This window comes from Anoplopoma fimbria, chromosome 21 (genome assembly GCF_027596085.1).
Source record: "Anoplopoma fimbria isolate UVic2021 breed Golden Eagle Sablefish chromosome 21, Afim_UVic_2022, whole genome shotgun sequence".
Lineage (NCBI taxonomy): Eukaryota > Metazoa > Chordata > Actinopteri > Perciformes > Anoplopomatidae > Anoplopoma > Anoplopoma fimbria.
This window is the reverse complement of record NC_072469.1, coordinates 13286468-13302116: the sequence shown is the minus strand read 5'-3', so window position 1 is coordinate 13302116 and position 15649 is coordinate 13286468. Positions and strand designations below refer to the sequence as shown.

The 15649-nt window shown below is 42.5% G+C and overlaps 1 protein-coding gene across 1 annotated transcript in view; it reads left to right on the top strand.

Annotated features, from left to right (window-relative positions):
• The first annotated feature begins 3067 nt into the window (after positions 1-3067).
• kcnh2b (potassium voltage-gated channel, subfamily H (eag-related), member 2b) overlaps positions 3068-15649 on the top strand; it is a 226006-nt gene continuing 213424 nt past the window's right edge. The window contains 1 exon segment of the mRNA XM_054622505.1: positions 3068-3143. Coding sequence (XP_054478480.1) covers positions 3068-3143 — 76 coding nt within the window.

Sequence of the window (15649 nt, the reverse complement as noted above, 5' to 3'; positions counted from 1 at the left end):
GAACTGAAAACAAAGACATGTAACTCAGTCCAGGCTTATTATACCCTTCAGATGGATATAAGCATCTGCAAAAAACACCCAAGTTCTTATGGATTTAAAGGTAAAACTCTGCTGTGTTCAACTGCGGTCGTAAAAAGAAAAACTCTGCCTTTAGCGTGTATCTTTTCATACATCAAAGAAACTTTTTGATTCAGTTATAATCTAGAAGATTGGTTGCTTTATTTGATGAAGAAAAATGAAAAATAAATCCAACACTGTCTTCCTTGTTTCTGCCAGTATGTTTTTTTTATTAATTACATGTAAAAAATAAATAAAGTAAAGATAGATGCAAGTTATACATTTTTGGACAAGAAGTAGTAGTAGTAGTAGTAGTAGTAGTAGTTTCAAGTAGAGAGAAGCTTACGAGGGGCATTGGAGTAAGTATTTTAACCACATCGTTTTGATGAATATATAGTGATAGGAATGTCACGGTCTCTGCTCCCTAAATTTAACCTGTCACAATGGAGACACTCAAAAATGTCCAAACAATTAAACACAACTTTAAAAGGCTTCGCAATGAGTGGATAATTAGTTTTATGAAATAAAAAATGAAAACAATATGACCTTATTATTATTATATATTATATAAACCGAAAAAGTCAATATTCTCAGTCATCTAAGCCATTCATTTTGTAGACTGTTTTAATTGTCATTCTTCCACTCTCAGCTGACCGCATTCATGCGTAAAGAAAGCGTATACAACGCAGTCGTAATAGAGGTGAAAGGCAGCCCGTGTGCGCTTCAGCCCTAAACCACAAAATCCGAGGAGATCGTGAAAGCATCATCCCACAGCTTGACGGAAGTGGGGAACCCCGGCGTTGTGACGTATTGCTGAGCAGCGCTGAGTGGTGAATCCCCATCACAACCCTGAAACACGGACGAAGCGGCAGCGCAGCAGCGGCAGGTCCTCCACACAGTGACGGGAAATCCAGCGGGTTCAGGAGCAGCCGGACTCCTCATATATATATACTAAATATATAAAGAGACGCGTTAGTTCAGAGAGGGGAAATATCAAATAGTTATTTAAAATATATATTTTTCTGTCAGACGGGAAAATTGGGAGGGTCTTTGTTTGCTTCTGGTCTCAGTAACGAAACTTAACTATGTATAAGACGTCAAACTTTAGGTTTAATAAGTCTCAGCTTACCTAAACTCAAGTTGTTTGACCTGTGTGCATTCGGCGTGTGTGTGTGTGTCACTCTCAAATAAGCCCCTCCCACATAGGAAGACGGTCTCTAATTTCAATTCAATTCAGTTTATTTTGTATAGCCCAGAATCACAAATTACAAATTTGCCTCAGAGGGCTTTACAATCTGTGCACATGCGACATCCTCTGTCCTTCCCTCACATCGGCACAGGAAAAACTCCCCTAAAAAACCTCTTTAACAGGGAGAAAAAAGGAAGAAACCTCTGGGAGAACGACAGAGGAGGGATCCTTCTCCCAGGATGGACAGAATGCAATAGATGTCATGTGTACAGAATGAACAGCATAACAGAGATACAACACATTCAATGTATATGACATAAATGATTCATATAATAAGACTACTTATAATAACAGCAGCAATTATTATAGTAGAATTATAATTATGAAATAGGGATAGTAATGTGATTAATAATAATAATCGAAGTAGCAGTGGGTGTCAGTCGGCTCACAGCAGGAGGCACGACTACGGTCCAGGTACAGCCACGATTTATAGAAGCCTGCGAAGCGAGAAAGCAAAAAGGGCTTCAGGGTGGAAGTAAAGCTAAAATGCTTAATGGTACAGGTAATAGTAATAGTAATGTGACTAGTAATAATAATGGTGGTAGCAGTCGGTGTCAGCAGGGCCGTAGCAGGATGCACGACCACGGTCCAGGTACAGCCACTAATGCAACCTAAAGCCGAACACCTGTTGTTAACAAGGTGTTATAAACCTGCAGTGTGAGGCGTTCAAGGCACGTTCATCTTTTCATCTGATACCAGCTGTATTTATGCATAAACCCTCCGTTGGGCGTAGCCTTTGGTGTCATTTTTATGTCAGTTCTCCCAATAAAAATAAATTTAAAAAAATCATATATAATAACATTCATTAATCATTTGCGGGGCCAGTTTCGTCGTCATGGACGACAGTCTCAGGGGTAAGAGGTGTTGTTTCCGGGGATGAGGAGTATTTTGGGTGGCTGAGGGCGCGTCTACTTCTTCATCACCCCTCACGAGAAGTGTGAACGGATCCCGATGAGCAAAGGGTTAAAGAGGCGCAGCTACAGACGCCGGTGGAGCTGAAGTCATCCGAGGAGGAGGAGGAGGAGGAGGAGGAGGAGGAGGAGGAAGATACTGAGAACACCTCCCAAAAACACAGATCCAGGACGATCTGCGCCTCCGCTAATCAGCACTGTGCTCCGTCTCTCCCCGGTTAAACGCAGATACTTAGAGGCAGAGATAGAGAGAGAAAGAAGGTGGGAGCAGAAATAAATAAATCCCCCCCCCCCCAAAAAAAAAAAAACGCGCTCCCCCAACTATGGCTCCAACTGCGCTCGTCTGGAAGCTCGGCCGGTCCGCCTCACAGGAGCGGGCTGTAGTGCAGGGTGAGAGGCGCTCCCCTGTGTGAGACTGCGGGAGGAAACATCACCTGACAGGCGGCCCTCACCCGCTCTTGGGGGGGGGGGGGGTGGGGGTGACAGAAAAACGGACATCCTCGCTGCTCTCCTTAAGCCTGGAAACTGGAAACGGCCCAGATCCGCCGTGCGTATACAGCGCGCCTCTCCACACACACTCTCTCTCTCTCTCTCTCTCTCTCTCTCTCTCTCTCTCTCTCCTGCAGACACACGAGAAGAATACACCGTCTCCCTGAACTACTTGGGCAAACTTTGCCCCCCCCCCGGATTACCGCCGCGGAACCCGTCCGCGTCGGGTCTTTGTGCCGGGTGCGCAGTGAGCATCGCGCTCGGGATCGCAGGGAGCGGATAACACGCAGCGTCGGCGCGAGAACCAATACAAAGTCCTCCAAAGTCTCTCAAAGTCTCAGGGGCCGCAGCGGCGGAGAAGATGCCGGTCCGGAGGGGCCACGTGGCTCCGCAGAACACCTTCCTGGACACCATAATCAGGAAATTTGACAGTCAGAGTAAGATCCTTGTTTTCTTCCCTTCTGTGAGGTCATTTATGTATAACCATGTAGCTTATTTCCTTTTATTGAGGCCCACTTTTAATACATTATTCTTTGACTCAAACGCTGTTTGTAAAGGGCATTCTAATGATGTAGGTTTGAAATTTTGTTTTCCAGAATTAGCCTCAATAATGACGTCTGCTGATGCATGGCTAATAGTCATGGTGCAGTCATGTTGGAAAATGTGTAAAAAAAAAAAAAGAATCTGGTAAAATCAAATATTTTTGTACTTTTAAAAAAAACACACCATTAAAACTAATGGGACAATCATGTTTATATTATCAGCGTGATAAGACTTGACTCTAGAGGGCTTCACTTTCCCCCACATTCATTTTCTGATCAAAACATGAACAGCTTGTGTAGATCTGAACCGCTCGGAGTCTGTTATTTATGGAATCTGAACCCTGCAGCTGTGACAGACATCTGTCATTCAGGGGTGTTTCTTGCAGTTGTTCATTAGTGGGTCATGTACAAAGGTTGCACATCCATGACAAAACTTTAAAAAAAATATATGAAAATATATATATATCCTCTCATGTTTTAATGTTAGGTGTCTCATGCTGCTGCAGTCTAGACTGATCTTGTCAGAAAAAGCTTGGGTCTATTATCATACGGAAACTGTTGGAAACCTCAATAAACCTTTTTCAGACTTCAAACTCATACACACTTTGTTTTGTTTACCTTGAAAGAAAAAAACCCACAATATCCTCTCAATTAATCTAAGTTATATCTACAAAAACAAACAATAAATCCAAGCTACTAAATCTTTCATAGAGCCCAGGGCCATGCAATTTGAAGCTGCCTATTTATTTGAGAAAACACAAGCTTCATTCGTCCTCACCACCCATGCGGCGGTGTTATCTTTGATGCGAATCATTCAAGTTTATATTAATTTTTTTTCACTCTGAACGTGTGACCGGACTTCAAACGTGCCTCCGCAGCCACAACGACGCGTTCCCCTGTGGAAATTCACCTCAGGGCTGATGAAGAGGATGAGGATAGTGATTGCTGTGGTGTGAGGAGAAATGGAGTGAATGAGTATCATTAGCGTTTTTTTTGCCAGTTTAGGCTTGGACAGTCGGGCTGATAGAGACATTTATTCTCGATTTAAATGTAGCGTGTAAGGAAACTGAATGTCAAATGCTCCCCTCAGGAGCGGATGAGATTGATCTCTTGAGGTGCCCGTTTTCTGGATGCTGGAAAAAGAGTGTCTCTGCCTTCCACCACCTATACCATATGCTCTTTGGTGGTGCAGTTCACAATGCTGTGTTGGAACAGAAAGTGATGTCACAATGCTGCGTTTGTAACACCCAAGAGTCAGGGAAGCAGCTGAGCTTCAAACAAGGTGCTCTGGTGGTGGATTTTTGTGCAAAATCACCTTTTTGCAAAAAAAAGCACCACCACACAAGTGCAGTCAAGTTGGGTAATTGACGTTGGAGTTGGCAGATTGACCTTAATCGTGCATTGCTTATTTTCCATCCTGATGAGCGTGGTTAACTCTGCAAAGGTGAACGTATTCAAACGTCTCGCTCCGCTGTTGTCATATCTTAAATGTTTCTTCACAGCAGATTTGCATGGGGTTTGGCGTGTGGCGGGAAGCGCTGGCTGTTTATCTATGCAACATTTATGTGAGGAGCACTTCAGCGTTACACGGGAACATAACCTCCAGCTGACATGCTTTTCCAAATGTTTTCCCAGTGACTCATACCTTTAGAATAATCATCCATCGGTTGTTCCGGGTTTTTGTCAGGCTAACCAAGCATGCTTGCAGATGGGGATGACATGGTGTCTAATGGCGTGTGGGTAATGAACTATAGTGGTCATGGAGGAAGAGCTCCAGCAGCTGTTTAGATGTTTTAACTGCGCAAATCGGAAAAATCCTCTATTGATTAGGCCTTAAACCGCAGCCAGGTTGAGATCTACCAACACTGCTTCAGAAAAACTCAAAGGCCCCATTTCTTTGAACCCCACTCCTTCACATCACCAAAACATTTTTTTTTGTTGCATTATTTGTGAGTGCATTTTTAACCTTCATTAGATGTGACAGTCTAGGGGCAGAGAGGAAACGATTGGGACAGAGAGAAGGGTACGACATGCAACAAGGACGGAATCGAACTCTGGAAGTTGCGGTTTCATGGCATGCACTTTAACCACTTGACTACTAATCACTGACAATGATCTTGAGCCCAGTCCTCTGATGTTGTCCAGCACTGAGTGAACTAGAGTTTGTGGAAGGCAGAGCCCTGGTGTGGGTTTCCACACATTAGTGCACCACACATTTATTCAGGAGGCTGTGTGAGCACCAATCAGGAGTAGGCTTATCCTGTTTGTTCAGCTATACAGTGTATGATGGAAAGCATCTCATGCGTAACATGGCGAGGGGATAAAAAGCCACATTCACGTCAGAGTAAGCATGGTGAAGATGGTTCTTATCCCAGGATGGGACTGCTTTTAAGATAATGTTCTACGGATACTTGACGCTCAGCCTTGGTAGGACATAATTAAAGAACAAACAATGGGCATCTGTCGTCACAACACGTTACACCGAGACCGTTCCCACCTGACATTTTGTGTGAGAAATCCTGTTGTACATGTAAAGTGTATGAGAATGTGGCAATTTGATAAAGCAGCTTTTATACAGTGGTCTATAGTCAGTCTCATAAGAGGAAAAGGTGTACTTCTCCTGCACTCAGTTTCAGTGGGGTTCTCTGCCTTAAACAAGGTACCGCAAAGTATTTGTCTCCAAACAAGCAACTGATCATTTTGGTTCGATTTTGTTTTTAGCCAATAGGCATACAGTATATTATATCATTGTGTTTATGCTGTGATGAAGGTTTTCATATTGAAATGTGTCAGCAGTTTTGTCAGCCCATTCCTTGAAAATAAGATTATTTACCACTGGACTGCTGCCTTTTTTTCCTGGACTTGTTTGAAGGGAAATAAATACATTTGTGTTTTCCAGTCAAGTTAAATCTTAAGAACTTGAGCAGGAAACCCACAAATACAGTCAGTGATTATTTAAAATGTTCTACTTTGATTCTGTTTGCTGGCGTCTTGCTTGCTAACCTGCTGCATACTATTATGCTGCTTGCTAAAATGCTGTTTGCTGACATCCTGCTTGCTAACATGCTGCTAACTTATGTGCTGCATGCTAACGTGCTGATTACTCACGTGCTATTAAGGTGCTGTTTGCTAACTTACTGCTTGCTAACGCGCTGCTTGCTGACGCGCTGCTTGCTGACGCGCTGCTTGCTGACATGCTAATTACTTACGACACTGCTTTAGAGACATTAAGTTCAACATTTCCTGCTGGTCATTCTGTGGTACTGCATGTTTACAAATGTGTGTTCCCTTAGTAGGAATGTCATTAGCATAAAGTGTAAGTTATAGTCTTAAATAATTATGAGCTACATAATACACACTTGGCTCACAATTCTTCAAAAATGTGAAGGTACATGTGTAGGATTTAGGGGGATTTAATTGCAGGAATCAAACAAGGCATCTAGTGGGATATGATCCTCATAAAGCATATTGAGACCTTTGCTACCACACTAACACCAACATCAAAGTGTACTGATCCAATCATGGTATGCATACGGATCTATCAGGTAGAGCAGCTTGGACAGTCTGCCATTTACAGTGGCTGTTTAACATGTTTATTTGATTATTAGACAGGAGATCAAAGTGGTTTTGCATAGAGATTATTGATGGGTCCATTGGAGGGTAATCAATAGGGAGCACAATCCTCTCATCTTTGTCATGTCCCTTTAAAGCAGGAAGAGGGCTGCGGTCAAATAGTCTTTCTTACTTAGGAAGGTTCCCAACTGAGATTAAAGTGCAGGCAGATTCTCTGATCACTGTGGGTGTCTTTCCAAAGTCCTAATGAATTCTCCTTTGGCCTCATGATGTTTGTTTTCATCTAGCTCAAGAAAAAGTGGTGACGGAAAAGTCATAGTTCTTTTATTTATTTTTTTACAAAAAGACAAACGTAATTATACTAACTGTTTAAAACAGGAACTAATTAGATCAAGTAGATGCAGCATGCAAGGGAACGCGTCATGGTTTCCAGCTCGGGTCTTCGGACCTTCTCTGCTTACTGTACACTGATCCTCTGTGCATGTAACCCTCTCTGTTTACTGTACTGCGATCCTCCATGTTTAATAGCCACGCTGCTCCGGGCAGACTGCACTGCACACATACAGACTGCTTGTCTCCCTGACAACAACCAACAACAGAATTCGGCCTCAACATGAGGTCATAGCCACCCTATTTGGGTCATGTGTTGTTGTCTGTTTCTGCACTCATCAGAGAAGACTTTGCCCAATTACAAGCCTCGAAGCCACCGTCCTCCGGGGAGGATGTTACCGTTCTACAGCTGAAGTACCAACACTTCATCGCCATAGCAACTGGCCCCCCTGACTCCCACACCCACACACCCACCCCCACGCACGCACACACACACACACACACACACACACACACACACACACACACACACACACACACACACACACACACACACACACACACACACACACACACACACACAGCAGGAAATAGGTACAATAGTCATCTCCAGGTAATTTTCCATCTTTTAGAAATAGTTTTCAGTATTAGTACATTGATTGTTAACTATTATAATGAAGTGCTTCCACAGGTGCAGATAATTCTAATAAATAAGAACACAATGCTGACAAGTGGGCGGCTCCGGTTTTAGCTTAACTGATTGATTGGTTAGAGTGAACCAGGTGGTAGTTTTGAACTTTAACTATAGAGACTTGAAAAAGTTTCAGAGGCCTGGTTTAGATGAAGTAATAAAAGAACATAGTAACAAGTATTGTGTTTGTCTCAAAGCCTCATATATCTGCTTCATCTGAGCCCTAGAGCTCCATTGTTGTACAAAATATATTAAAAATAAACCAGTGAGCTACAATGTTGCGCTGGGTGACATTTACTTTATTACGAGCAAGATATCAGACAATCAGATGGATGGATATATTTTTTATTTGGAGTCAATCCAACATGCACTGTCCTGCTGCTGGAAATACCAAACAAATGCACTATTCCGTCCTGTTTGAGTGACCTGCTATCGTGCTTAGTTTCTTTTAGTTAATGAGTCAGCGTTTTTGCACCGGTTCCCTCTTCTTAAAGTCAATAAGGTTCTTGTATGGGTTTTTGGGTAGATGCCTTAAAATAAGGTCTGTGGTTAAAACAAACTAAAGGGATTTTTTGAGTTTTGTTCTACGATATAAAACAGTAAGTAAGTACAGTATAGTATAAGTATTTGGACGGTGACACAATTTTATTTTTTATTCTAATTTCCCCTCTTTACACGCCTCCAATGTGTTTAAAATTAAGCAGTCAATATGTGGTTGAAGTGTAAACTTTCAGCTTTAATTCAATGGATGACACAAAAATATCACATTAAATGTTTAGGAATTAAGGCCATTTTCACACATTCACACATTTTCAGTGGCTCAAAAGTATTTGGACAATTGTCTGACATCTGTTTCATGGCCCAGTGTGGCCTGTTCTCTCACTATTTCATTACAAATTCTACAGATAATAGGTCTGGAGTTGTTTCATAATTTTGGTTGCTGGACCGTGGAACTGTCAGCATGCCTATCAAACGTTGTCAATTCAAGTGATTATTTGGCTGAAAAAAATAAAAATCCTATCAGGCAGAGAGCAGAAACATTAGGATTGGCCAAATCTACAGTTTGGTACATTCTTAAAAGAAGGAATACACTGGCAAGCTCACTAAAACCAAAAGGCCCGGAAGACCATGGAAGACATCTAAAGTGGATGACACCAGAATCCTTTCCTTGGTGAAGGAAAACCCCTTCATAACATCACCCAAAGTCAAGAATACTCTGAAGGAGGTAGATGTGTCATTGTCAAAGTCTACAGTCAAGAGACACCTTCATGAATATAAATACAGAGGGTTTACGACAAGGTGCAAACCTCTGGTTAAACTGAAAAACAGTAAGACCTGATAACATTTTGCCAGAAAACATCTGCAAAAGCCTAACCAGTATTGGAACAAGATTCTATGGACAGATGAAAGCAAGATGAACTTGAACCAGAATGATGGGAAGATAAAAGTTTGGAGAAGGAAAGGAACGGCTCATGATCCGAAACACACCACATCATCAGTCAAACATGGTGGAGGCAGTGTTATGGCATGGGCTTGTATGGCTGCCAAAGGAACTGAGTCACTGGTGTTTATTGATGAGGTCACAGCTGATAGAAGTAGCAGGATGAATTCTGAGGTGTTTAGGGCTGTACTAGATTCAGCCAAATGCTGCAAAAATGATTGGATGGAGCTTCACAGTGCAGATGGACAATGACCCAAAGCATAATGCAACAACAACCCAAAAGCTTCTCGAGGCAAAGTAATGAAATATTATTCAATAACCACGTCAGTCACCTGATCGCAACCCAAGTGAGCATGCTTTTTACTTACTTAAGAAAAAACTGATGGCAGAAAGACTCACAAACAGGCAGCAACTGAAGGAGGCTGCAATAGAGGCCCTCTGTGCTTCCTGGGTTTTTTGAGCTCGGATTAGAGTTGCAAATAAGGTGCAGAGCCTTGATGTTCCCAGAGCGAGGAAGACATGCCTCCTGTCCTTCTGTGAAAAGACACGCAAGTGCCGCTGAGTACATGCAAGTGTCTCAACACGCACTGCAACATGTAGCTGGCGTACATGGATTAGGCTGTGAGGAGACATGTGAGGGTTCCATCTGCAGGCTTGCACGTTGGATTTGTCTAATTTGACTCCTGTACTATAAAAAGCAAACAACAGTCTTCGACATAAATACTTCTCTAGTTGCTATACTGTGCCAGTGCAGAGTAAATACAGAATGAAGGGTCTTCTCCGGAGCTTAGCTTCATTTCTCCGCTCCATCTGTTTCACTCGGAAGGTGTAAACACAGCAACACTGCTTCACTGGTGCTGAGGTCAGGAGTGAGTCAGTGCCTCATGATTGCACTTTATTGGTGTGAAATCACACTTCTCTCTCTCTCTCTCCGTCTCTTCTCCCATCTTCTTCCCTGTCTCCCGTTCATACACACATACACCCACACGTTACCAAGCGGGCACACAAAAGAACATAAGAGACCCAAGCGCGCACACACACACTTGTAAAACTCTCGGAGCTTGTAAACACTCTTCTCTCTCTCTATCTCTCTCTCTCTCTCTCTCTCTCTCTCTCTCTCTCTCTCTCTCTCTCCTACCTCCTTTCTGCTCTTTGTCTCTTTTGACAACCTCTTTTCTCCCCCTCTCCATCCCTCCTTCCCCTTTCCATCTCTCTGACGCCCAGCAGATGCCCGCTGTGTTGCCATGCCTAACTGCCTTCGCATCTCAAATGAGTACGTGTCCAGCCGGGCAACATGGCACCTGCTGAGGGGGAGAGGTTGTGGTATATGGATATTCTGTGTGTGCTTGCAGGAAAAAGCTTTCCATTAATAATCCAACAACAAACAAGCTTAATTTAAAATGTTAGCTATTACTGAGTTAATTTGCTAGTTATATGATTTCTCTCTACTTTTGCTATTGTTTAGGCATTTTCCATTATCCTAAAATTACAGGATATTGCTGCAAAACAGATAAAATAAGATAATCCTTTATTAGTCCCGCAGCGGGGAAATTTACAGGATTACAGCAGCATAGAGGATAGTGCAAACAAGAGACATATTAAAAATAATAAGACATAGCAATAAAAAACAGTAAAGAATCCACAGTGACTGAAATATTATATACACAGACAGAAACTATTGTAACTATTGTATTGCACAGTGTATTAGTATTGCAGAGGTTTTTAGTGTTGTGTGGTCTACTGGGAGCAGAGCTGGTTGTGCAACCTGACAGCAGCTGGAAGGAAGGACCTGCGGTACCTCTCCTTCACACACCGGGGTGAAGCAGCCGGTGGCTGAAGGAGCTGCACAGAGCTGCCAGAGTTCCTGCATGGGGTGAGAGGTGTTGTCCATCAGGGATGATAGCTTAGCCATCATCCTCCTGTCTCCCACCACTTCCACCGTATCCAGTGGACACCCCAGCACACTGCTGGCCTTCTTGACAAGTTTATTGAGTCTCTTCCTGTCGGCTGTCGAGATGCTGCTGCCCCAGCAGACCTCTCCATAAAATATGGCTGATGCCACCACAGAGTCGAAAAAGGTCCTCGGGAGTGCTCCCTGCACTCCAAAAGACCTCAGTCTCCTCAGCAGATAGAGTCTGCTCTGACCCTTTTTATAAAGCACATTTGTGTGATCAGTCCAGTCCAGTTTATTGTTCAAGTGAACATCCAGGTACTTGTAAGATTTCACGATCTCAATGTCCATTCCCTGGATGTTCACTGGTACCGGAGGAGAGTGTTTACCCCGGTGGAAGTCCACCACCAGCTCTTTGGTTTTACCAGATAGTATTAGTGCAGTGAGATATGTTCTACCTGAAGTGCAACTCAAACATTAATCAGTTCAACAAAATAACAAAGAAGAAAACGTGTTGTCTGCATATAACATGCAATGTAAATTTTAAAGTTAGCTATCTTTTTCTTTTAAAGTTACTACGAGGAACTTATTTTTCTTGATTTTGGTGACCCCTGTGAAAGAAAGTGGTAGTGTATCAGAGCACTTTTAGAAAACCTCTCAGTTCACTGCAGCAGGGTCTGACAGTCTGCCCCGCTTAGTCCTGGATCTGGTTCTCCCGTGACTGCCTAGTTCCACCGGGCTCAGCAATACGGCCTTGGCCTCCAGCAGTGTGGTGTCTCTGTTGGCTCCAAGTTTTCTTTTTTTATAAACAAAGCTCTTCATAGTTTGAGGACATAATGATAGAAGTTGTTCGTTCTGCAGGCATTGGCACAGTTGTTGTTCAGGTACGACTTCGGTCTTCCTGGTTCAGTGTGTAATGCTTAAATCATCCGTTTAGGGACTACTGTTTATACACAAAAGGACAGGGTTCAGTCGATCAACACTACAACTACAGTCTTTTTTAATAAGGTGTTGGATGTCTTGCTCTAGCAGTAGCTTTTAAAGAAGGAGAGAGTGCGTTTCATTTAGTGTGACCACCCTCATCGTCCCAGCTGCTTCCATGGTCTGAACCTTTTGACCCTCTGGTCGACAACTCATTCATACCCAACACATAAACCTGACTAATAATTCAGTCTTTATTTTAACAGCAGTGACCCAGGAGAGAACATTTAGTCCAGAACCTGGGACATTTAATTCTGTCTGACTTGGAGCACTGAGGGACAGGACAGAGTCAGCTTCTGGTCAAGGACACTCTGATAAAGATGCATGCTTTAGCTGTTTAGAGAATCCAACCTGTGACCATGGGCTAGCCAATCCGTATCAATCCACCATAAAGGAGGAGGGAGCTCAGTGATCCAGTCCTAGGGTCAGTAAACGTCACAGGAGGAATCACGTCCATAGAAGGCTTTGGATTAGGATTTGTTTATTGAAATGTTGTTACTTGAAGCAAATCAAGGTCACATACAAGTTGCACAAAGTTTATGCTGACGTCATAATAAACCTTGGATTGACTATGTTTTTGCACAGATAAAATTGTATCTGTGTTGACTGGAGCTGTCTGTGAGTACGATTACATGGTCAGATCTGACCTCACAGTCAGAACTGTAGTGAAAACAACAGCACTCAACAATGCAGCTTAGCTATAGCATGATTTTCTTGCAATATTCACAATGAAAGGAATATTGATGAGTCCAATGTGTGGTACCCTGCTGAGCTCCAGGGGAAGGAGACAGTTTTGTATAACTGGTATTTTGAAGCTTATAGACATTTGGTTACGTAACTTTGTCTATTTAAAAATGTCTAAAAAATAGTCCACCACCAGCTAAAAAATAAACCAGAAACAATGCAGATCATGTGATTTATAGAACATAATACATCCAGTATCAGGTAAATGTGACGTACCGTGGTTGATTAAGATCAAACCGGGATAATCTTGTTTTTTAGCCATGGGGACATAATGGACACTGATACCAAATATTTTTATTTCTTTCCTTTTAATGTTTGTTTTGGATTGCTTTATAATTTCATCATGCAGTTGGGTGTTCTTGGTAGTAAATAAAACCAAGAGCGTGCTGGCTCCCCTGTGAGAAAGCTGCAGAAAATCTGCAGATGGCCAGAAGCTCTGAAAATCAGTTTTTTTTAAAAGTCAGAGCTGAATGTTTGTGGCTGTACAGCGATTGAGGGAAAGATGAACTCGCAATCTGTTTTCTCAGATGATGACAAGCACTTTACAAGTTGTCTTGGAGTCTCTGTATCTCCCTCCACATCGTCAGCTTCTAATTGGCTGTGCCTTTTTTCATAAAAAAGCGTCTGCCCCTGCTGTGTTTCTACTCCGAAGAGATGAGATGAGCCTGAATGCATCAGCAGCACCTTGTCAGGTTTATTCCATACTTTGATGTCAAGCTGAAAACAAAGGGCAGCATCTCCCCTGGAACAAAAGCAAAGAAGAAAATGATCCAAATGAAATGCAGTAAACTTTTACAAAGTAGACCATGATTGATGCATTACTTGGTGGGTCAATAACTCGCATGTCTGCTCTAAGTTAGACATGAACAACAAAGAAAGCATATAGAACTAAAGTATCCATAAACCATTGTGTTGATATTGGATGATAGCGCACTATTCAGATAATTTGTGTTTTATTGTAGCATGGTTCAGGGTAAAGGGTTAAGTGTGCTTCAATTTTCTTTTTCTTTTCATGTTGAGACTGGACTGTGTTGCATCTTTCTGTGTCTAGAGAATTTAGTTTTTTGGGTCTTCTGTTTTTTTCCCCCCTTAGTTACATGTTTTTCATTCAGGTTTAATGCTTCCTGCTTTTATACTGTAGTCAACTCCTCGTGCATCTTGTTTTATTTCCGGCCTCTTTTTTGTCCCTCCTTTTTGGTTTTCTGGCCCGCCCTCATTATTTTCACCTGTGCTCCAGCTCACCTGTTCCCTCTTCCCCATCACCACAGTCCCTTATAGCAGCCCAGTTCCTTTGTTTGTTGTTGGTTTGTCTTCAGTTATGTTTGGATTTCTGTACTAGTTTGCATTGGTCCTTGCCTGCTGTTTCCTATTGGCTCTGTTGGTCTCAAGCTTGGAATCATTTTAAAATGAAATCTCTGCATTGTTTCTGCTGCCTCCTCGTCTGTGTCTGCTCTCCAACCTTTGTATCTGTCTAGAAACACGTCTGAAATGTTGCAGCATACTAAAAATAGTCTGATTATAATCCCGTCATAATGAATTTATCATCTTCAGATATGTGTGATGTGATCAATAAGTGTTTTCGTTTCCACCGCTAATGAGTTAAAGATGGTGGGAGTGCCTGTTTATTACCTCATATCTTTTGAAATCCAAAGTTGACAGAGTATAAAGTGGAGACAAAGCCATGTGAGACCCAGTATTTTGCGCTCCGTCCCCTCCCAGCCCGTTGCCTGTACCTCTATCTGTCACTGCTTTATCTGGTGGCAGCTGCCCTTTCACTCTCGTCCCCCCATTCATCAAGTCCCTCTCCTCCGGGTTCTCCTATAACTTGATCACACATTTCTCTCATGCGCTCCCTCTTTGTCTCCCTCACACCTGTTTTCGGACTTCCTCTCTCATTCACCTTGACTCCTCTTCCTCCCAGAGAGCGGCGGCAGCACAAAAAAAGGCCGGCCAACCCCGACTTCAAGACACCGGATTCCCCAGCGTTCTGGGGATTAGACCTAATTTGCATAAATCTGCATAACCTCGTTAAGGCAGAGGGAGACGCTGTACACACTGTAGCCTGAGACACTTCAGAGCGAAACAGCCCATTAAGGATTGCGGTGATTATGGGATTATCACTCTTAACGACATGACTGGTGTGTACTCTCTGAAAAGTGCCACGTCGCATGACTGAATCCCAAGATGTGTGGAATGAGGGAATCCAAGCTTTGAGTCAGGTGACATTCGGATTGCACTTGCGTGGGATTTGTTCTTGACCATGTTTTTTAATTCTATTGAAGATATTTCAACTAATTTACAGTATAGATACCATGCATTAGGAATACAAACATGGTGGCCCACTTCTTCTAATGAGAGATGCTCGAGCAGCACATTAACCCAGAAAAGTTTATCCCACTTATTGCCTGGTGTCTAAATACTCAAAATGCAAATGTTTAATGACACTCTACCTTACCAGGATGCATATGTTGTTGTGCAGTTCTGTTTGTTTAGCTGTTCTCCTTTAAGGTGTCAGTAAGCAAAGTCAGAATTGCATCCAATAATACTTATAAGTTTTCCAAACTGGCAACCTGACACGCACAATCATTTCACACAGCAATCTAGAGGCAAGAAAGTAAGCAGGATCTGAAAAGGATTTGAAATCGGGGGGATTAAAACTCCAGGAGAACAGCTGGGAGAAAGAGGGAATATCAAAAGCTTTGGCAATTAATATGTATTTATTATATTGTGTTTTCTTGCCAGATTTGCTT